General features: G+C 35.9%; 3 protein-coding genes across 3 annotated transcripts; 1 reads left to right on the top strand and 2 right to left on the bottom strand.

Annotated features, from left to right (window-relative positions):
- Window positions 1-7038: 7038 nt before the first annotated feature.
- LOC121259161 (pectinesterase inhibitor-like) lies at window positions 7039-7817 on the bottom strand. The gene has a single exon (XM_041160658.1). It carries the CDS (start codon window positions 7729-7731, stop codon window positions 7216-7218), a length of 516 nt encoding a protein of 171 aa, XP_041016592.1. The 5' UTR covers window positions 7732-7817; the 3' UTR covers window positions 7039-7215.
- Window positions 7818-9786: 1969 nt separating this feature from the next.
- Window positions 9787-10678, bottom strand: LOC121260621 (pectinesterase inhibitor 12-like). The gene has a single exon (XM_041162558.1). The coding sequence runs from the start codon at window positions 10569-10571 to the stop codon at window positions 10038-10040; it is 534 nt and encodes a 177-aa protein (XP_041018492.1). The 5' UTR covers window positions 10572-10678; the 3' UTR covers window positions 9787-10037.
- A 7260-nt stretch (window positions 10679-17938) lies between these two features.
- LOC121261649 (epoxide hydrolase A-like) lies at window positions 17939-20766 on the top strand. The gene is made up of 3 exons (XM_041164117.1): window positions 17939-18525; window positions 19929-20170; window positions 20320-20766. Exons 1-3 carry the CDS (start codon window positions 18058-18060, stop codon window positions 20567-20569), a joined length of 960 nt encoding a protein of 319 aa, XP_041020051.1. The 5' UTR covers window positions 17939-18057; the 3' UTR covers window positions 20570-20766.
- Window positions 20767-22709: the final 1943 nt, after the last annotated feature.

Here is a 22709-nt window from a genome sequence, read left to right as displayed (position 1 = left end):
CAAACAGAAGAAAATAGTGCAAAGTCAGGTTTCTAGAATGTAATTAGGTGCTTCTTTTGTATACTTCCTATGTACATGGGCTTCGCCTAGTTTCATTCAATAAAATTTCTTACTTATCAAAAATAAATAAAAATAGTGCAAAGTTATTTGAAGCTACAATAAATATTATTTAAGTCCATTGGATTCAGTCAATTTCACAAGCTAGCTCGGAGGTCATTACTCGATTTCCAGAGGTTACAAACCAGTATCAGACCATTTCTATCTGCTATGTTTGTAAACTGCAACCGAATCTTTAACACTAAAGCTGCGATGATTTGCTGTAAATTTTCTAATGGAGTCAATGGCCCTCCACTTGGCCCACCAGCTGGGCCAATAATCCAAGGCATGCAAGGAAATTTTCTTCACCCACTCTCTCACTTTGCTCTCTCTCTAGTTTATCTATATGAATTAAGTACTCAGCTATGGCAAATAGTTTTGAGCTCTGTAAGGCATCTAAACAAAGTTTTGAATTCCGTTCCAGTTGAAGCACCAGAACGGAATATTTCGGTACTGGTACGTTTCGGTGTACCATTTCGGAATAGACGTTATATGAATAAATTATATATATATAATATGGATCTACATAATTTCCTTGCTTCTAATGCGCCTACCTAGCTAGGGCATAGGAGTTTTTGTAATTGGCATTTTGCCCATTCTTTTGTTGATAAAAGTTGTTTTATTTATCAAAAATAAAATAAATTATATATATAATAACTATATTCCAAAATAAAATCAATACAAGTTTTAAAAACATACATACCTGATCAACTTAATAATACTTCTCAATAGTCAATACAAGTCTTAAACACACATATTTATAAAACTCAATAAAATACTCAATAAACACACCTTCCCATTCCTCCCTCAAGTAAATGCCACTAGTATATATAACATTCAGAATGATAATCACAAGGACGTCCTTCTTCTCCAAGTTCTCATAAAGAAAATATTTTAAAAACATGTAACCAACTTTTTTTATTTTTTGCCTGAAAATCCCATATCTTTTATTTATTACATGGTAGATGGAGACGTGTACTGACACATATTGATCAGAAAAAGGAAAATGGTAGATGGAGATGTGTACTGAGTCTACTGACATATTGATAAGAAAAGAAATCAGTGGGGGTAAATAAGAAGATGAGGAAATTACAGATATGCCATGGGATTCAAAATAACTACAAAAAAACCTTGTTAATTTTTGGACCAAAATGGTCATTCCGGCTGGAATGACCCCAAACGCACCGAAATGACCGGAATTGAATCCGGTATGAAATAGTCAGCCACAATGTTCCAGTTACTGTTCCGGAATGGCAAATTCAAACCGTTTCGGCTGGTATGGAACGGTTTTCAAAACTTTGCATCTAAATGACTGTTGGTCTTCACGTTGCTGTTAGATAAATAGGAAATGGAGCATCTTGATTAAGTGTTTGCTCATGATTAAGTTACTGTTAGTCTTCCAGAACTAGATCTATTAGATTAATACCACACATCTTATACTTATACACATCTTATGCTTGTTATTGATTAATATCTATGTGATTGATTAATAGTAAGTGAAGCTTGCTTGTGATTGAATTACTTTATTTTTAATTATTGTCGTAAGTAAGCATTATTAAAAATAAACCACGGGAATGAACAGTACTGTTTTCATTGGTGTTCTTAACTTAGAATTGATTAATGAATAATGATATTTGCTTTTCTATTTTTATCTTGAAAATGTAGTTGAGCCTTATGGAATTTAGTGGTACTATACCTTCGTCAATGTCTGAATCAAACGCCAATGCGATGCATTTGGATAGCAATGTGCCTCCAACTGGAGCTAGGAGGAATGATGATGGGGATGATTCAAGTGATGGTCCTAGTGTTGGACTTGTCAAGTATAATGAGAAGAAAATAAGGTTGGCTTTAGCTAAGATGATAATTGTGGATGAGTTGCCGTTTAGATTTGTAGAAAAAAAGGGATTTAAAGATTTGATGACTGTAGTTGAGCCTAGATTTCCAATACTCTCTCGCATTACTGTTATGCGAGATTGTTTGAAGATATACTTTTTAGAAAAGGACAAGTTAAGGGACATATTCATGGCATCCAGTTATAAGATTTGCATCACCACTGATATGTGGACATCAGTGCAAAATCTTAACTATATGTGCATAACAGCCCATTTTATTGATGATGATTGGATCTTGCATAGAAGAATAATAGATTTTATGAAAGTTTCTGATCGTGAAGGGATGACAATAGGAAGAGAGATAGAGTCATCCGTACTTGGGTGGGGTATAAAGAAGATATTTACGATCACAGTTGACAATGCATATTCTAATACTACGACCATCGATTATTTGAGGAAAAGTTCCAAAGTTAGGGATTGTTTGGTATTAGACAACGAGCTTATGCACATAAGATGTTGTGCACATATTTTGAATCTCATTGTCCAGGATGGACTGAAAGAAATTGATGGATTGATTATGAAGATTCGAAATGCAGTAAAGTATGTGAAGTCTTCCCTTGCAAGACTCGATAAGTTCAAGTCATGCGTGGAGAGACAAAATATCTCGGGTGATGGGCTTCTTTCTCTTGATGTTCCAACCAGGTGGAACTCAACATATCTAATGTTGAGTGCAGCTCTAGAGTATCATGCGACGTTTGAAGTGATGCAAGATGAAGACGATCAGTTTGGACCATATTTATGTGAGGTTGGACGAGGAGGGCCACCAACTTTAAAGGATTGGGAAACCATCAAGGTTTCTGTAGGACTTTTGAAGATTTTTTACAATGTCACCTTGTGGATTTCAAGCTCAATTGCAACTTCAAATTTGTTTTTTAAAGAAATAGCTACAATCTATAACCATTTAAACAAATTTTCTATGAGTGACGATTTTATGTTGAAAATCATGTCGGAGAGGATGATGTTGAAATATGACAAATATTGGGGGGAGTTTGAGAAAGTGGACAAAATATTATTTATTGCGGCTATGCTTGATCCACGCTCCAAGGTAGAAGTTTTGGAGTTTTGGTTTACAAATTTTCATGGTCCTGAGCGAGCATCCGAACTTGTTACAAGGTTAAGGAAAATGATTGAGCAGATGTATGAGCAATATTCAAAACCCAATATAGTTTCAAGTAGTTTTGGCGAGACCCAAAGCAACACAACATCTTATGATGATGAGGATGATCTTTTTAGTAGGTTTCATCGGTATCAAGCATCAAAAGGTGTTGTGGAGTCGAAATCAGAATTGGATCAATATTTTATGGGGAGCCTTGAAGAATTGATGCCCAACTTTGATATTTTGATGTGGTGGAAGGTGAAGTCAACGAAATTTCCAATTCTGGCCAATATAGCTCGAGATGTGTTAGCTATTCCCATATGTACTATTGCTCCTGAGTCAGCATTTAGCATTGGGGGTCGTGTGTTAGATTCATTTCGTAGCTCATTGGCCCCGACAACAATTGAAGCTCTTATTTGCACACAAAATTGGTTGGAGGCTCCCTCCATTAATTATGACTCCCAAGAAATAATGGAAGATGCTGAAAGCTACAAGTTAGAAGCTAATAAGATTCCTATTTGAAGAATATTTTTATAGTCCTTTCTAACAATTATATTTTAACTTGACTTTTTTTTCCATGTAGAGATAAATTTGAAGAATATTTGGACTGAGGATGATTGAAGAATACTTGAATTTTCCTTACTTGGACTTATGGTGATTATGAAGTTTCTTATGGTGTTTCAGAAGTTTATTTAGAACTTTATTTGGCTGGCTAACTTATTTAACTTGATAAATTTTTTCAGGTAAATATGGATCTTTGCTTCTTATGATGTTATCCTTCCTTTTGGTACAAAACTAGCTAATCTAAGGGTAAGACCAAATCTCTAAACCGCTTTCTATATGACCAGATTTTTCTACTGATCTTTCCAATCAAAGTTGGTTCCTACGTGCACCCCTTTTGTGTCCCTAAGTTGGTAGCAAAGCTTTCTAAATGATTGCAACCTTCCTCCCATCTTTTATTATTCTATTGCTTCATCTTATCAGAAACTATTTCTACTCCTTGTTACATACCTTAATTTCTCCAGTCATATGAAAGCAGTAGAGCTAGGTTGCTCTGATTTCTTAGAACCCTACGTTATATGTCTGGCCTTTGTTTTTGGTATTTTCAGGAAGGCTTTTAACTTTATGATGGTCCAGAGAAGATAATTCTTAAAATCGATGCTTTCTCTTGTATGATGTTCCTTTAGCATAAGGCCCTAGTGATTAGGTTGTCTGAACTGACAAATATAATACATGATATTGGATCTGTCAAGTAATGTGATCAATGGTGCATTTAAGCAGTACTAAATTACTGACTGCTAGAGTTGGAATACTACAAAACATGTGGGAGATGAGAAAAGGAAAGAAATATTTGAATTTAGTCATAATGGAAGGCATTAGAAGTCAAATTCGTATCTGTGATTAGACAAAATTATCATTTGACATTCTCGAGTTTGACATTCTTGGTGTCATTACATTCCTTATCCATTTAACCTGACCCATCTCATTTGATATTTTTTCTTGCAGGATGGATTTTGTCAAAATATATGCAAACTGGATTATCTCAAAAACTTTTGTCTTGAAAGTGTCTAATATTCTGTGGGTTTTTTGGATGCAATGGTTCCCTTCTTTCCGTGTCTTTTTTTTTTTTTTTTTTTTTTTTTGTTAGTTTGTATTTGTGTTTGTACATGATGAATATTATCGACTTTGGTGGTGAGATGGCTACTGAGCTCGACGGTCGTTTTGTTTCTAGTTAGGATTTTGCTAATGGTGCTTGTACTGATAAGAATTATGGCTATTTTTTTCTTTTTTCTTTTTTCTTTTTTGTTGTTTTTATACTTGTAATACCTTGGTTTTGGGCTTTATTGATACTTTATTGTAACCCTCAAGGTATTCATTTTGTAACCACAGTATTCATCTGCTACAAGTGATGGTTTATTTATAAAATAGGGGGTACCATCTTCTTTTTTTGTTTTTTTCCGTAGACATTAATTAATAATAATAAAATATTATATATTTGGATCTACCAATCATAGAACATGCAATTGGAAATAAAAACACAACAAATAAATATTTAAATATTTTAGTCTATATAAATATTAAACATTTTGACATCAAATTGAAAAAATAAGGAAAGAAAACCAAAAGAGAATATAATTGGAGTTGGAAATTTGGCCAAAACAGTGGATCTGGTTGGAATAATGTTCAAAGCCGTGCAAAATTGAGCCGGAATTAAACATTCCGGCCCGGTCGGGTCGAGTGAACGGTGCTAATGGTGGTGACTAAATTGTGAGTGAGTTGTGTCATTCCTAAATACATGAACAGAACAAAAGAGAATGTGTCATGGTAACTATGAACGCAATTTGAATTTCCTTAAAGGTATAGGACATAAGGTCCATAATGACTCAGATGTGCTACACTACACTGGGTTTATAAGAAAGCTTTCCCTTCTCCTGTGAAAGAAATGAAAAGAAGAAGAAAATAAAAGTGTCTTTGAAAACTTCTCAATGCAATTCTAGTTTTCTATCTATAAGCTGTGAAAGTTCCATGTACCTTTACTATAATATTTGAGATGTTTATAATACTTTCTGCCTGTTTTATGGATTGGATCTTTGAAATTGGAGCTGGGGTCTGTGACATGATGATTGGAGCGCTTGATTGGCTTCCCTTGGATGTTGTTTCATTCTCTGGTCGTGTTTGTCCTGGCAACGGGAGCCCTGTATAGAAACAGCGGGATGAGAGAAGTAGCAGCCCTGTTCAGGTATTAAGCTGTGGTATCTGTGTTTCTAGTTTTGGTACTAATTATTATAATACATCGTTACTATTTATTATTATTTTTTATTATTATTTAATATTTTATTATTATTCTTTTATTATTTTTTTACTAAATACTTAAAATTACCTTATTACTCAAATGTAATCTAAATATTCCAAACTTAAATATCGTGAGTTTGTTTGTCGAAGACCGAGTTGCTTAGCGAGAAAAGACATCTAAGAAAGAAATAATATTTATAATTATAAAGTACAAAGGTCGTGCACTAAATAAATATAAGATCTATATTAAAATTTTAATTTTTTAATAATACATCGTACTCTTTTTTAAAATGGATGCAGCGCTTATACAAAATATACAGACAACTTTCATAAAAATAAATTTATAAATTAATATAATTTCACATCAGTATTTAGAGCGGATTTTTTTAACAATATAAACTCAAGGCCCTTTTTGTAATTTTAAAAGGTAAGCCCCTCCCTAGTCCCCACCAGCTTTCTTCTATAAATACGGTTCAGATAATTAGGGTTTTAGAACTTTCAATGGTTTTCCTCTGGATCTGAGGCTTTGCGCCTACCGTCACTATAGATGATGGCTTTCTCTAGTTTCTAATCTTTGGGTTATATTTTCTGTGTTCAATCTTTCTGTGTTTTAAACTTCGCACATAGTTCTTCTTGGTAACCCGTTTTCCGAGGAAATGGTTTCCAGGATTTTATCTGTGCGTAAAGCAAATCAAAGTCCTTTCTGCTTGAGCTTTCTCCTTTTTCAGTCCATGGAGATGTGCTCCAATGTTATTGGATTACATTTTTCTTTAAAACCCATGATTGGTTCAACCATTTATGGGAAGTGTTTGGTTGCTTGTGTAAGAAAATTCTCGGCGTAGGAAAATCAATACGAATCTTTCTAATGGTCTGTTCACTAATATAACACGAACAGAAAGCAAGAACAAAAGGGATTTAATTTATTTGCAGTCTGTCTTCAGCTTATTTGCGATGAAGCATTTTGTGGAGGGAATTAAGTTTCTGTACGTAAAATTTCGTCTTCAACTTATGTCGTGATATTCAGTATTCAGGGTAGTCAAAGACATCATCATAGAAGCAGAGAGCGGGGTCATACGGAATGAAATCTGCTGTTACACGTGAAAGACATGAAACACGGTTCTAGAAGGGAGATTCTTTGAATCGAATGATCGTATAAATACGTTTTTGGAATCAAAGTAAAACCATTTCATTGTACATTTATTATCGATACTGCAGATTTTCAGACCACAATGATGTTTTACTGGGAGGACCCAAAGCTTTATATGTTAAAAATTTTATTTCCAACACGAATGTAAGCTGCGTTCAAAGGATTCGATGGACAATGACAGCATCTGAAGATTAGTGGCTGTTCAGTTGATTGGTAAAGGCCAAGACAATGCTGCAGAGCTGGTTGAATATCTTGCTTGATTTATCAATTGGGTAGTTGCTTTTCAGTTCCTTGAAACCTTCCTCACAGGAATCGACTCCGGTCATGGCAGCACTCACCCATATATTAATATCACCATAACTCTTAGATTTCAAGGCCTTGAAAGAGTAACTGATTTGTTGAGTTGCACTTTGGAAGTTCTCAGCGCAATCTTTGAGGGCTGCAGGTGCATCCTTCAGTTTTCTGATTTGGGTTTCTACTTGCTTGGCACTGATTAGTGCGTACTTCAGGGCAACTCTGGCTAGGACGCGAAGTTCAGTGGTCGTACGGGCCTTGGGGTGATTTAACAAAACTGCTCTGCACAGATCTTTGTACAGAGTGCGATCACAAGCTGTGGTGATCAAATTAAGGTCTTTGTTGTCAGCAAAAATGGTGTATGGGCAGAGAGTGAAAAGCAACCCAAAGAATAGCTTTAAGATAGGCTTCATGTTGTCAAGACAGAAAATTTTCCTCTGCAAAAAACAAAGATCTTTTCTGCTGACAAATGGGAGAAAGTAGAAGAATTGGAATGTTGTGATTTACTACCCATTGCGGAACTACATTATATAAGGAGAAGTTTTTTTTGGTATGTGCTGGAGAAAAGCTCATGACCACACAAATGTATCTGTTTAAGCGATTTCTTTGGGGTCTTCATTTCTCTTTTAATGGAAAACATGAGTTTGGTTGAACCTGAATTAGGAGTTTCGGCAATCTATTCCAATGTTTCTGTAGTTGTCTGCATGATCTATTCCCATGTTTGTAGCAAGACTTGTTCAACTTTTGTTGTTTGTTGAGTTTTGATCTGGCTTAAAGTACCATAACAGATTATTAGATCCTGTCCTGTAATTTGGCTGTGCTCCAATTGGCAACCCGGAGAGAGAGAGAAAGAGGGTAGGGAGTTTTCTGTCTCTAGATTGTCCATGCAATCCGGGCAAAGGGATCCCAATTCCAGAAAAGCAATACAAGAATAGGTAGTAAAAGATTGATTATTCATCATAATTCATTCCCATAACAACGTTAAACACACGACAGGTAAATGCTCATTCACAGATGAAATTGAAACATGATTCGTAACTCATGCTTTACAACTATTTTACAATTAACAAATACATTCATGTATATTCATTATAAATAAGTTTCAATTTTACAAAACTACCCTCTATTTCCTATTGAGTTTTACACTGTTAATTCACTGAGAGATGTCACAAAAGTATATTAAAAAAAAAAAAAAAAAAACTCACAAACTTCAATGATTTGTTTTCGTACATTAGATTGTAATGTTCTTTTTACTATAATATAAATCTAACATATCAATATACTTTGAGTTTTAATTTCGTAAGATGGTTTTATGAACTCTCACACTTCTCGTAATATTTTACTCTCTGATTTAGTGCTCGTATAAACCATTTAGTGCTTATTCTGTTCACACCACCTGCCCTTAATACCTCTCGTCATAGTCCTCTAAAAAAGAGATACCTCTCGTCCCATTCCATGTTTCACTATCCAGTATCCATGAAGCAATCACAAGAGAGAGCGAGGATCAGAGCAAAGTTTCTCTGGGGGAAGGGGGGAGGGGGTAACATGGAGGGGATTGAGCACAGGACAAGGAGTGTCAATCACATTAGAACGCATAGCGATAGAGCAGAAAAAGAAAATGGTTCGTTTCCAGAACATTAGTATCTGCGATAGAGCAGAAAAAGAAATGGTTCGTTTCCAGAAAATCAAATTCCTTGCTGCTCGAGCATTCTTCCTTTTTACATGGAGCGTTATCGGATAACCTTTTTTTTTCTCTCTCTCTCTCTCTCTCTCCAAACCCACGAAAGGATTGATTTTACCATTTAACGGCAGTGTTTGGTTGCTTGTGGTGACGAATAATTCCACATTATCCGTGGACAAGGTCTTGTACATCTTTATAAGGAATGAATAATTCTTTTTTGTAAAATCGGTTTTACGAGATGAGTTAGGCCTATGAATTTCTTCATAGACGTATCAGAGCCTATCACGGGATGAACGGGATCCACACTACTTATTTCGTGACAATGATTAGAAAAAAATAATGGCTTGAATGTGAGAGAGAGTATTGAGGAATAATCTCACATTGTTTGTGGACAAGGTCTTGGACATATTTATAAAGAATGAACAATCTTTTATTGCAGAACCGATTTGATGAGATGAGTTAGGTTTGAATTTCTTCAGCTTGTGCAAGAAATTCTTGAAAATCAAGTACTGGTTTGTGCAGCACATGGTCGTTCTGTTTCATATTGAACTTTGATTTCAATTTTTTCTTTTTGGAGGTAACGTTCCTCCTCCTTGCAAAAAGTCTTTTTCTTTTCGTCTAACTTGTTCTTCTTATCCAAAGAATTTTTGTCCGTAAAGCTGTAGTTGCTTACTCAGCGATCAATGCGAATCAATGGTCTTGTTCTAGGAAGCTAGGCAAGAAAAGGAAATGAAAACAAATAGGTCTGTGTTAGTTTCTAATTAGCAATAATTAAGGTTCATTGAAGGTCTGTGTTAATCTTTGTAACCAAAATTTAAATCAAATTCTGGATTCAATTTAATTTCCAGGGAATGGCTTGTGCCAAGACAAACAAAAGCATGACATGGGATATGATCAAAGATGTTTGGAGTCGGGTAAAATCACACAAACCAGAAAATGTTATTGATACTTTAGAAAACAATGAAAATTTACAAACCAAATAATTAATTATTATTGCGCAAGGCTAAGCTTGGTATGGTAAAGAGCTTGAGAAAAAGATCACTGCTTCAGTTGATTGGTAAGGCTCAAGACAATGCTACATAGCGGATCGAATAAGTTTCTCAAATTAGCGAGTGGAGACTGGCGGCCATGATCCTTGAAACCTTCATCACACGTAAGAGCATCGTTCATGGCGGCCGTGACCCATGTTACAACATCTTCATACCGTTTAGATTGCAAGGCATTGAGGCAATCATCAAGCTGATCAATTGCATCCTCATAGTTCTGAAAGCAGTCCGACAGACATTGGTGAACAACCTCGTCAGATGTTTCCTCGTCCAGCTTGGTGATGTAGTTACGTATGTTGGTGGCATTAAGTGCTGCCTGTTTTACTGCCACAGTGGTAAGGCCATGAACATCAACAGCCTCCATGCTCTCGGGGTCCGATTCAAGGTTGTTTATGCAAAGGTCTTTGTGCAAGGTATGATCACAGGCTATGGGGATTAAATCTGGTATTTCACCGTGAGCAGCTAGAATTTTGTGTAGCCAGAGAGTTAAAAACAGCAAAAAGAAAAGCTTTGAAATGGGTTTCATGTTTTCACTAGCTAGAAAGAATGCTTTTTATTATGTTGCAGATAGAAGAGGATAATGAATGTGAGTTATGACAGTAAGAAATTAACAGTAGGGAGAATGTTATTGTCTTTCTTAGTAGCTATTGTCAAAGGATATATATATATATATATATATATATATATATATATATATATATATAAAGAAGAAAAGAGGTAGATCAGTGCATGACCACATATTAAGAACGGTAGTACTGTTTAAGCGGTCTGTTTGGGCTTCCTGAGGACAGTAGGAGTTGGCCTAAATTAGGGGTTTGAACCATCCACTCCCGTGTATATGCCAAGACTTTTTCAACTTCAGTTTATCATTAGTTACTCCTTGGAACATTCTTTTTAATTTGCTCTTTTGTACAATATCCACACCGTCTTCAAATTATCATATCATCATCTATAAGTTGTCAGTTTTGGATCAGATCATCACTTCCCAAGCTGTTTGAAAAAAAAATTATAAGTTATTGGTACGTGTTTTGGCATGGCAAAACATGCATGGATACATAAGCGTATTGCAGCATTTTTAAAACATCATCAATTGTATCGAAACAAATGGTTAATATATCTTATTCTTACTTAAATCAGAATGTCAACAAGGAATCTCCCAATTAAAACCACAAATGTGAAACCCAAATCAGCAAAAAAGACGAAATCTCGAGCTTGAAACGAGTGTAGACTCTACAATGGCGAGTGAGAACGGCGCTATATATAGCGTCCGAGTGAGATAAGTTTGTGACTTTGATATTGTAGAAATTAGCAGTGGTATATTTTGTCAGGGAGAATCTGGGTTCGACGGCAGCTTGTAATTCAGGCTTCAGAGAGTTAATTTGGAGTACCAAAGAAGTACCTTCCTTTATCTGAAAATAGTGACTGAAATAATGCGGAATGATCAACGAAGAGCTGGTGGCATGTAAAAGCCAGTAGAAATGGTGTAACGTTTGATTTAGTTTGCATTTGAATAGTGAAGTTATCTCAATTATTTTGTGAATAGTATTAAAAAAATAATAAAAAAATATTGAATAATAGTAAATAGTAATAAAAAATAAGTAAAAAATAAGAATAAAATAACGAATAGTAGTAAAGTATTTCCAGTACGTGTAGTGTTTTTTTCTTAAAAAAGAGTAAGATCTATTATTAAAAAATTATTATTTTTATATAAATCTCATATTATCTTATCTATTATTAAAGATAAGAGTGGCATAGAGATGTTCTTTTTCAAACTTTAGAGCATCATCTTGTATGTTTTACATGTGAGAAATGATTTAGGGCGTTTGGTTACATAGAATCTTTCATTATATCTATGAATGGTAGTGATATAGCTTAAATTAAGATGTTTTTATTAAGTTTTAGGAAAGGGTAATGCTACACCTACCGTGGAAAGCAACCGAAAGTTCCTACCAACGTGCAAAATTTGTTTTCCAAATTTTTTTTTAAAACCCTTAAAACATTTTTTTTTTAAAAAAATTACAAACTCATTAAAACAATTTTCTTAACCATTAAGTTAAAAAAAAAAAGAAAAAAAAAACAATCTATAGGTTTAGTCAATGGCTTTCCTCGATGGGAATATCATTTTCCTTTAAGAAAGAAGAGAGAAAAAATTGAATAAAAATTTTTTAAAGTTAAAAAATTGTTTCAAGATAATTTTTTAATATAATTTTTATTTTGAAATTAAAAAAAATAGAATTTTTTTGTGTTTTGTTTAGGAATTTAGGAAAGTTATAATAATTAAGTAATGATTAGATAAAAATTTTAAAAATTTAAAATTAAAGATATTTTGTGTTTAAGTGATGTTTAAGAAAAAAATATCTAATAATACTTGAGAACAATTGTGTTATCAAATGAACCCTCATAAAGAGATTCTATAAAAGTAAACCTACATATTGTTGTGTTTTAATTTGTTACATTATATTGTAAAACTACTTTTATAATAAAATTGATTTAACATATCGCATCAATTTATAAATTTACTTCTTTGAAATCTCCTTGCGACTATAACTCTCATCTTTACATATTATTATGGTACGAAATTAAAGGGTGACGTGTTGACATCTTATTGAATGGTATAAAGCTAAATTTAGAATATACTTGGGGAATGAGATGAGATGAGAAAATTGAAAATAGTAGTGAAATGATTTGTGAATAGTAATGAAATAATTTGAGTTATGATATTCTATGAGATTTTGGGAAATGAGAGAGAAAAGTTAAATAAAAATCTTATAAAGTTAAAATATTGTTATAATATAATTTTTTAATATTATATTTATTTTGAGATTTGAAAAAGTTGAATTATTATTTTTATTTTGTTTGGAAATTTCAAAAAGTTTAGGTATTAATGATTAAATACAAAGTAAAAATTAAAAATTAAAAAATATGTTTAAGTGATATTTGAATATTAAAATCAGTTTCGCTTCTAAGTCGTCAGGCCGATATTAGAAGTATAACAACCCTCATTTCATTAGCTGCCACGTCAGAAATCACATAATAATCTCTATACGCTCAATCACACAGAAGAATCACATCACATATAGTATCCTAAGGACAAGGTGAAGCATAATCATGGCAATAGTGTTAAGTACTATGGCGTCTGGTCCACACCGCTCGAGCGGAGTCTTCAGCCGCTTAAGCAGAGGCGTCACAAAGACTTCGCGCAAGGCCTGATTGATAGTGAGCTCAAGCGAATGCGATACAGAGAGTTCGCTTGACACTCGCTCAACATACTATTCGAGCGCAGTTCAAGTCAGAGAGTTCACTTATGAGCCGCTCGACACATGGCTCGAGCAATTGACGAGAAACAGGTTCGCTTAATGCGCGGTCGACATGTCGCTCAAACGAACATCGCTTTTGTTGAGATTTTAGGGTTTCTGCCGTGTACCCTATTTATATGTTTTCTTTTTCTGTCACTGTGGCCGTATAGTGAGTGCACACTAGTCCCCATTAGTGTATTGTGATTCCTTAAGTAATAAAAATCCTCTGCAGCTCCCATGGACATAGGCAAGTTGCCGAATCACGTAAATCTTGTGTCGTGTGGTTGTTTAATTGTTCTTTTGAAGTGTGAATTGCCTAAGGAGGCTTGGAGTGGGAAAGATGTCAAATTTTTTCACCTTAAAACTTTTGGCTGTCTTTCTATGCTCATGTTGATTCTGCTCGTAGTAAGCTTGAGGCTAAGTCAAAAAAATGTTATTTTATTGGCTGTAGAGACGAGGTATTTGGCTTTCGTTTATAGGACGAGCAGGGTCAGAAGATTATAAAAAACAAGAATGTGATATTCAATGAGAAGATTATGTACAAGCACAAGTCCAGTACAGTTGTTGAAACAGTTCCTCAGAAGTCTGAGTTTATGAGCAGTACAGTGCAGAGATGTGAGTAACGGGGAGAGTGGGCCTAGTGCACCCATTCCTATTATTCCATAGTTAGATTCAGAGTTGTCCACTCCTGCGGCTGCAGTTCATAGGTCAGTTAGGACTATTCGTCCACCACAGCGTTTCTCACCTACTTTGAATTACATTTTATTGACAAATAGTGGAGAACCGCAGAGATATGACGAAACTTTGCATGATGAAAATTCAAGCAAGTGGGAAGCTAACCATGAAGAATGAGATGGATTTCTTGTTAGGGAATCAGACATGAGAATTGACAGAACTTCCATCAGGGAAGAATGCATTGCATAACAAATGGGTGTACCGGGTGAATACTGAGCATGATGGCAGTAAAAAGTATAAGACTAGACTTGTTGTAAAAGGCTTTCAACAGAAAAAGGGTATTGACTACTCTAAGATCTTTTCTCCTGTGGTGAAGATCACAACCATCAGGTTAGTGCTAGCTACGGTTGCCACAAAAGATTTATTTCCTAAGCAGTTAGATGTCAAAACAGTTTTCCTTCATGGTGACCTAGAAAAAGATATCTACATGCATCAACCTGAGGGGTTCATAGTACAGGGAAATGAAGGTTCAGTTTGTAGACTGAAGAAGAGCTTGTATGGCCTGAAGCAAGTTCTTAGACAGTGGTACAAGAAGTTTGACAATTTTATGTGTAGTTTAGGGTACATCAGATGTCAGGCAGATCATTACTGCTATGTCAGATATTTTGACAATTCTTACATTATTTTACTGTTATATGTGAATGACATGCTTATTGCAGGGGCAAGTATTGATGAGATCAATGATCTGAAGAAGTAAATGTCAGAGCACTTTGCAATGAAAGATTTGGGAGCTACAAAACAAAACCCTGGCTTGAGAATTGTTAGAGACAGAGTCAAATGCACGTTAAGACTCTTGCGGGTTGAGAATGTGAAAAATGTACTCAGCAGGCTCAATATGACCAGGCCAAACTAATTGGCACACCCTTGGGCAGTCACTTCAGACTCAGTAAGGATCAGTCACCAAAGTCAGAGGAGGAACAAGACTACATGAGTAAGGTTCCTTATGCCTCAGCTATTGGTTCACTTATATATGTTATGGTTTGCATAAGACCAGATATTCCCCATGCAATGGGAGTTCTGAACAGATACACGAATAACCTAGGAAAATAAAATTGGGAAGCTATGAAGTGGATTCTAAGGTACCTAAAAGACTCCTCAGAAACGTGCTTGTGTTTCTCAAAAGAGAGTTTAGAGGTGCAAGACTATGTTGATGCTGATTTAGTTGGAGATACAAATAGCAGAAAGAGTACCACAGGCTTTGTTTATACTCTGGATGGTACTGCCATGTCATGGAGTTCTAATTCGCAGTTAAACAGTTTCTTTATCTACTACAAAAACTAAGTATATTGCAGTGTCAAAAGTGTCAAAGGAGATGATTTGGTTACAAGACTTCTTAGAGGAATTGGGTAAAAAAAATCAAAATGACACTCTAGACAGCGACAGTCAGAGTGTTATATTCCTTGCCAAGAATCCAACATTTCATTCCAGGACCAAGTACATTCAGATCATATATCACTTTATTCGATTATTGCTAGATGATGGGCAGTTGTTACTTGAGAAAATTTGTGAAAGTAAGAACCTTGCTGATATGCTGACAAAGGGTGTTACACTTAAGAAACTGAAATTGTGCCCAACTTCAGTTGGTCTTCTAGCATGAAGTCAAGGGTAATGAGTTGCAAAGGTGGAGGATATCATATTTTGAGGCAGAGGATGATACAATGGGTGTACTAGTCTCCAAGTGGGATAATTGTTGAGTACTGTGGAGTCTGGTCCACACCGCTCGAGCGGAGTCTTTAGCCCCACGAGTGGAGGCATCACAGAGACTTCGTTCAAGGCCTGATCGACAGTGAGCTCGAGCGAATAAGATATAGAAAGTTCGCTCAACACTCGCTCAACATATCGCTCGAGTGGAGTTCAAGTCAGAGAGTTCACTCATGAGCCGTACGACATATGGCTCGAGCAATTGATGAAAAACAGGTTTGCTTGATGCGCACTCGACACGCCGCTCAAGCAAACATTGCTTTTGTTGAGATTTTAGGGTTTCCGCAGTGTACTCTATTTATATGTTTTTTTTTGTCACTGTGGTCGTACAATGAGTGCACAGTAGTCGCCCATTAGTATATTGTGATTCCTCAAGTAATAAAAATCATCTGCAGCTCCCGTGGATATAGGCAAGTTGCCGAACCACGTAAATCTTGTGTTGTGTGATTGCTTGGTTGTTCTTCTCGCATTTACTTTCAATTATTGTCTTCATTTTTCACAACAGATAGGACAAAAACAAGAAAAAGAAAAAAGTAGTAGATGCGTAGGGAAAGAAGCCAACAAATGTTAGGAAGTAACTCCCAGCTCGTTGCTTTGAACAATTTAGGGATTCTTGTCAAAGCCAAGCAATCTCTACTCATTTTCTTATTTCATTCCTTTTTCCAAAGAGAATAATGGTACTGGCAGAGGTCTTTCTTGTTGCATCCCTTTCGGTACTGTTCGAACGGTTGGCGTCTCGTGAGTTCTTGGACTTTGCTGCCCGAGGGGGACTTCAAAAACGGTTGGACAAGTGGGAGAAAAAATTGTTAGAAATTCAAAAGGTGCTTGGAGATGCACATGACAAGCAATACTCTAAAAGAGAAGTGAAAAAATGGCTTGAGGATGTCGAAGACTTGGCATACGATATGGAGGATATTTTGGACAAGCTCACGACGGAAGTTGCTAATTTACAACGCAAGTTAATTGGTGGAGGAAGACATGCTAGCACTAGTTCGGTACAAAATCTCGTCCCTGCTTGTTTTACTAGTAATTTGCCTCAAAGTGTTATTGACTTCAAGCGTATGATCATGAGAACAAAGAGAATGAAAATCACTCATCGATTTAATGAACTTAATGAAACAAAAAGATAAATTGGAGTAACTTTTAGCCCCCATGGACGAAGGGGCTGAAGCCGTGTGAAGGGGACGAAGCAATTTCGTCCATGGAGTATCTTTTAGCTCCATGGATGAAGGGGCTGAAGCCGTGCGAAGGGGTAGTCGGTGTTGTTGACTTTGCTCTTGGGCAGCGATGCAAAGAGATGGAAGTAGATGAAAGGGAAGGGAAGCGAGCTTTTCATCTGTAAAGAGACAAACGAGTTTGAAGGGAGAAACGAGTGGGGCCTGAGAAGTGAAATGCACATCAACTCTATGATAGTTGTGGTGGGAAGTCTATGCGTCACTTAACTATTAGTGGGCTATTAATTGGGTAAAATTAGATGGACCAATGCTAAGGTTTTCTCTATTAAAATATAATAAAATAAGATAAGATGGAACGAGGGGAAAACATCTCAACATCCAAGCAACCCCTTAACTAAGACGTTGACATGTTTATCACAAAATTGTTAAGCATAAAAACTCCAAACCTAATCGACGTGTTTGTGCTATAGCATTTCCTCGTTTATTTTTATAGATAAGATGAAATGAGGTGAAAATTAAAAGTTAAATAAAATATTATTAAAATATTTTTTTAATATTATTTTTGTTTTGGAGTTTGAAAATTTTGATTTGTTTATTTTATTTTGTATGAGAATTTAAAAAAATTATAACGATTAGATGAGATGAGTTGAAAATGATTATAAAAAGAGAAAAGATATTTATAAATGTGAATTATGTAACCGTCGCGTAATTATTTTAAAAAAATAAATAAAATATTTACATAAAAAAAATTAATTTTTTAATAATAAATTTTATTCCTTTTTAAAATAATTATACGATTACATGTAAAATTACTGCCGCCGTTACCGAAACAGGTACGGAAAATAAAGTTATTTCGTCTCTCAGCAGCCCTTTCTGACTTTCGTTGCACTGTATAATCTCGTTTGTACTGTAGCATTATATTCTCGTGTTTCCCTACAGCCCTTTGCCTTGGAAGGACGGAAAAGGTACCTTTACCTAATGAAACCTTCCATAGCATTGCATTAACTCCATTAAAGATGTTCGTATACACCTCCTCTCTTTAAAACTTCTAGCAACTTCAGCTCAAAAGGGAAAGCGAGGAAAAAAAAGTTTGTAGGGATTAGACATGGAGGAGGGGATAGAGCACAGAACTGTAAGCGTCAATGGCATTAGAATGCACATAGCAGAAAAAGGGCAAGGCCCCATCGTTCTGTTCCTCCATGGCTTCCCTGAGCTTTGGTACTCCTGGCGCCACCAGATTCTGGCTTTAGCTTCACTTGGATACCATGCTGTAGCACCAGACCTTCGTGGCTTCGGCGACACTGAAACTCCGACCTCCATATCCGACTACACCTGTTTTCACATCGTCGGAGACCTTGTCGAGCTCATTGATTCTCTCGGTGTGACTCAGGTTTTTCTTGTGGGCCACGACTGGGGAGCCATTATAGGTTGGTACTTGTGCATGTTTCGGCCGGAAAAAGTGAAGGCATTCGTGTGTCTTAGTGTTCCTTTCAGGCCGAGAAATCCACAGATGATGCCGGTGGAGAGCATGCGAGCTTTCTTTGGAGATGACTACTATATATGCAGATTTCAGGTTCTTAATTATTTTACTTGCCTTACCAACTTAAACAGATATGGCTTGTATTGTGATTTTAGTATTTTTTCTCCCTTTTTGGTATCAAACCGTTAGAGAATTCGAATACCTCAAACACAACTTATTGAGTTACTCTACAAGTTTATCCAATATGAACAAATAATCTAACAAGCTTTAAGCGTCTCTTCTTAACGGTGAAGTATACTATATAGAATAAACTTAAGTAATACTCTAAAAATCTACAACTTGGATACTTTCACGAGAGAAAAAAAAAACAAAAGGAGATTTTGTATAACTTTTTTGAATTATCTGAAAACTATTTGAGGAGCTATATATAACTCTTCCTGTACATTTCTTACGACTGACCTTAGAAACTAACCTTTAAGCTTATACGCATAGCCGTTACAGCACAGGAGGGATTTGGCCATGTGGGCCCCCTCCAACTTACATAAACTATTTTAGAAGTAGAGAAATCAGGTGGGTAATAATCCCTTTTTTGTTAGGAATAAAAGCTTCATTCAATAAAAGAGAGTACAGAAGGCTCAACAACCATACGCTGCAAATGAAACACAAAAGCTGACCAAAAAGACAAACGAACTGCAACATAGATTGACACAATTAACACATAGCAGATAGCATCACTATGCAAAACTATCGCGACAAAATAGTCAACAGAAATGACACAAATCCCTACTAGTCTTGCTATGGAAACAGAAATACTCTCTAATGTATTGGCGTATTAGACGGTCAAATTCTATAAATATATCCATATTATGTGGGCTATACAGCATTTAGCATTGCCAGAATAATATTTTTTAACTGGATGGATCCCACGTAGTATTTTTAATGTTGTGTTTGTCTCTTTGTATTGAGAGAGAATTGAAGATGATCTCGATTGAGCCTTTAACATTGTTGCCAACAACATTAAGAGTGAATCCTATCATCATATTCTCACCCATGAATGCTAGCACTTCCTTCCAGCCATGCATGGTAAATCAGGGCAGCCCAAGCTATTATATATCAATTAAGTAGCATGGAAACTTCTGCCCCTCGAGCTATTGATAGCTCATTGTAATTTCATATCCCAATCTCCAACTGTTCTCTTACAAAGGCATTCTGTAAATATATCTTCCACAATCTATTTGAAAAACATGTCCCGAAATCTTCTACAAAAAAATACAGAGAGTATCACCATTAAAACTTCATCCAAGAAAATTTCTTTTTTTTTTTTTGTTTCAAGTGAAAGCTTTCATGTATGTCCCATGATCTGGTTTGCTAGGATTTCTTGCACGAGGTTTTTAGGTAAAGCATAGCGTTTGATACAGATGGCATTCATAATGGTAAGAAATCGAGTGTAACCACAACCAATGATACTTTGATATTGCCATACATACATGTTGCAGGCACAAGGAGAGATTGAGGCTGAGTTTGGTCAATTGGGCACGGCAACTGTACTCAAAGGCATTTTCTCAACTCGCAGACCGGGTCCACCCTGCTTACCTAAAGGAAATGCCTTCGGGATCGGTCCTGACACTTCAGCTACCTTGCCCTCTTGGCTTTCAGAAGAGGAGTTTAGTTATTACGCCACCAAATTTGACCAGAATGGCTTCACTGGAGGATTGAACTACTACAGAGCCTTGAACCTGTACGTACTTTGAAATTCTGGGAAAATGTTTCTTGGTCTAGCTATCAAAAATTCTCTTTTGATAGGTAGAACAAGAAATCTTGAGTTCTTGGTCTAACTATCAAATATAAGCATGAAAATAAAACAGGCATTCCTTATTTATCTTGCAGAAACTGGGAGCTCACGGCGCCATGGAATGGAGTGCAAGTAAAGGTACCAGTGAAGTATATTACAGGGGAGTTAGACATGGCGTATACAACTCCAGGAGTGAAGGAGTACGTGCACAACAATGGTGGTTTCAAGAAAGATGTGCCCTGTCTGGAGGAAATTGTTATCATGGAAGGAGTAGGTCACTTTATCAACCAAGAAAGAGCAGAGGAAACCAATTCTCACATCTATGACTTCATCACAAAGTTCTGAGCTGCTTTATTATTTATATTGAGCTTTGTTCCTGTTAGTTTATTTGAAATTCAGTCTGTTACCTCCAATTGAAGTAAGCTTTAATGGTTGAGTAAACCTACAAATATAATCTATGACGCAGCTATGTTGTAATATGATCCATGTTGCAGATATTTTGTAACACTCAGCTCCGTATAGCTACAAATAAAGTCATTTTTAGAAAATTTCGAGAAGTCGAAGTCGGTGTGCTACTACTGAACTTCACTTTAAAATATTTTCTTATAATTGCACCATATACAAAGATTCCATAACATCATTCTTTATTAAAAATACTAAGATTATAAGGGAGAGTTCTCGGAAGTATTTATTAAAATCGAAGTATGTGCTATAAAAATCATAACTTAAAATCTCAGTGTATGATCTAGGCCACCATCACACCTCTCTGGATCAATATCGTCCTACATCCCTACCTTCATAAATATTCTGATCTGAGGTGGTTTAAAAATATAAAACAAATTAAAATGAGTTAAAACTCAATAAGAAACACATCATAATATAAATATACTTAATATAAAGTTTTTCATAAAATATTTCATGCTGAAAAATTAAAATCATGATTGTTCATAAATATGCTGATGACATGCACGACTTGAAAATATTTCTGGTATATTGACTTATCTAAATTATCTAGCATATTTGAATTGACTGACTTATCTGATTGGCCAACTGTAATGACCCAACCCAATAATTCTAATATTGATAATTTTTATTGGGCTTGAATTTTATTTAATAGATCATATTGGATAAGCTCACGAGTTATAAATTACTGAGATTAATTAGGACTTTTAATTTAACTCAATAACTAGGTTGAATTCAATTTATTATTTATTAAACTAGTTAAAATCCTTCTAGAATTTAAAAATTTTCTACTAAAAATCTAATTCAATTTAAAATTTTCACTGATAGAAGTACCTTACGTAATCTCGGACACTACCAATCCTCTGTTGAAGTAATCTCAGTCATTGCCAATCCTAATTGAATAAATTATTACATGATGTTTTTAAAAAAATTCAGACTCTCGTTGATTACTAACACAGTCCAAATTTAAATCAACGTCACCATCTCCCAATTTCTTTATAGGAAAAAGCTACTTTGCCCACTCTATTTGACCGCTAGTTAAAAATTTTTTTTTTTCTTACTCAGTGATTAAGGAAGTAATTTTAAGTGTATTGGTGTATCTTTTTTATTTTTTTTAAATATTTAAATGTATTAAAAAAATGTAAAAAAAAATAACTTTTTACGCTGGGCAGTAAGCCCAGCGGTCAAGTTGGGGCAGCATTGTAGCCACACCCCTTCCTACCCTCTAATTCTCTTCTTTCATAGCCACCAACCACCTTAAACAGCCAAGGAGAACACCTTGAGAAGCAATCCCATAAACACTAGCCCTTCATGTCATCGCTTGCACAACAACTCCACAAGATCATAATCACAAGCACCACCAGCCTATGGGCAAGCCCGAAACCACACAACCGCAAGCTAGTACAGGAAGCAACTGCCCGACTCACACCACCCACATGAAGCTTCAGCTTGGTAACCAATTACAACCATGCACAGACTGAAGCTCAATCGTACATGCACCAAGAAGCCACGGTCAAGTTGGGACGGCATAGTAGCCACACCCCTTCCTACCCGCTAATTCTCTTCTTTCATAGCCACCAACCACCTTAAACAGCCAGGGAGAACACCTTGAGAAGCAATCCCATAAACACTAGCCCTTCTTGTCACCGCTTGCACAACAACTCCACAAGATCATAATAATCACAAGCACCGCCAGCCCATGGGCAAACCCAAAACCACACAACCGCAAGCTAGTACAGGAAGCAACCGCCTGACCCACACCACCCACATGAAGCTTCAACCTGGTACCCAGTTACAACCATGCACGGACTTAAGCTCAACCGTACATGCACCAAGATAAGCCACTGCACCTCCTCACGCCACCACCCCATGCTAGCATCCCTAAGGACGAGGATCAACCACAGCACACACATGGCAGTACACCAAGAACCATCACCCTTCCCACACGCAGCAACCATCACACGGCAAACAAAGTAGTTCCGTAGCCCATGTAAACGACGCCAAACGCACCCTTGTTTTTCCA

The sequence above is a fragment of the Juglans microcarpa x Juglans regia genome, chromosome 4D (assembly GCF_004785595.1).
Source record: "Juglans microcarpa x Juglans regia isolate MS1-56 chromosome 4D, Jm3101_v1.0, whole genome shotgun sequence".
NCBI classification, from domain to species: Eukaryota; Viridiplantae; Streptophyta; class Magnoliopsida; order Fagales; family Juglandaceae; genus Juglans; species Juglans microcarpa x Juglans regia.
This window is presented reverse-complemented; position numbering and strand designations above follow the sequence as displayed.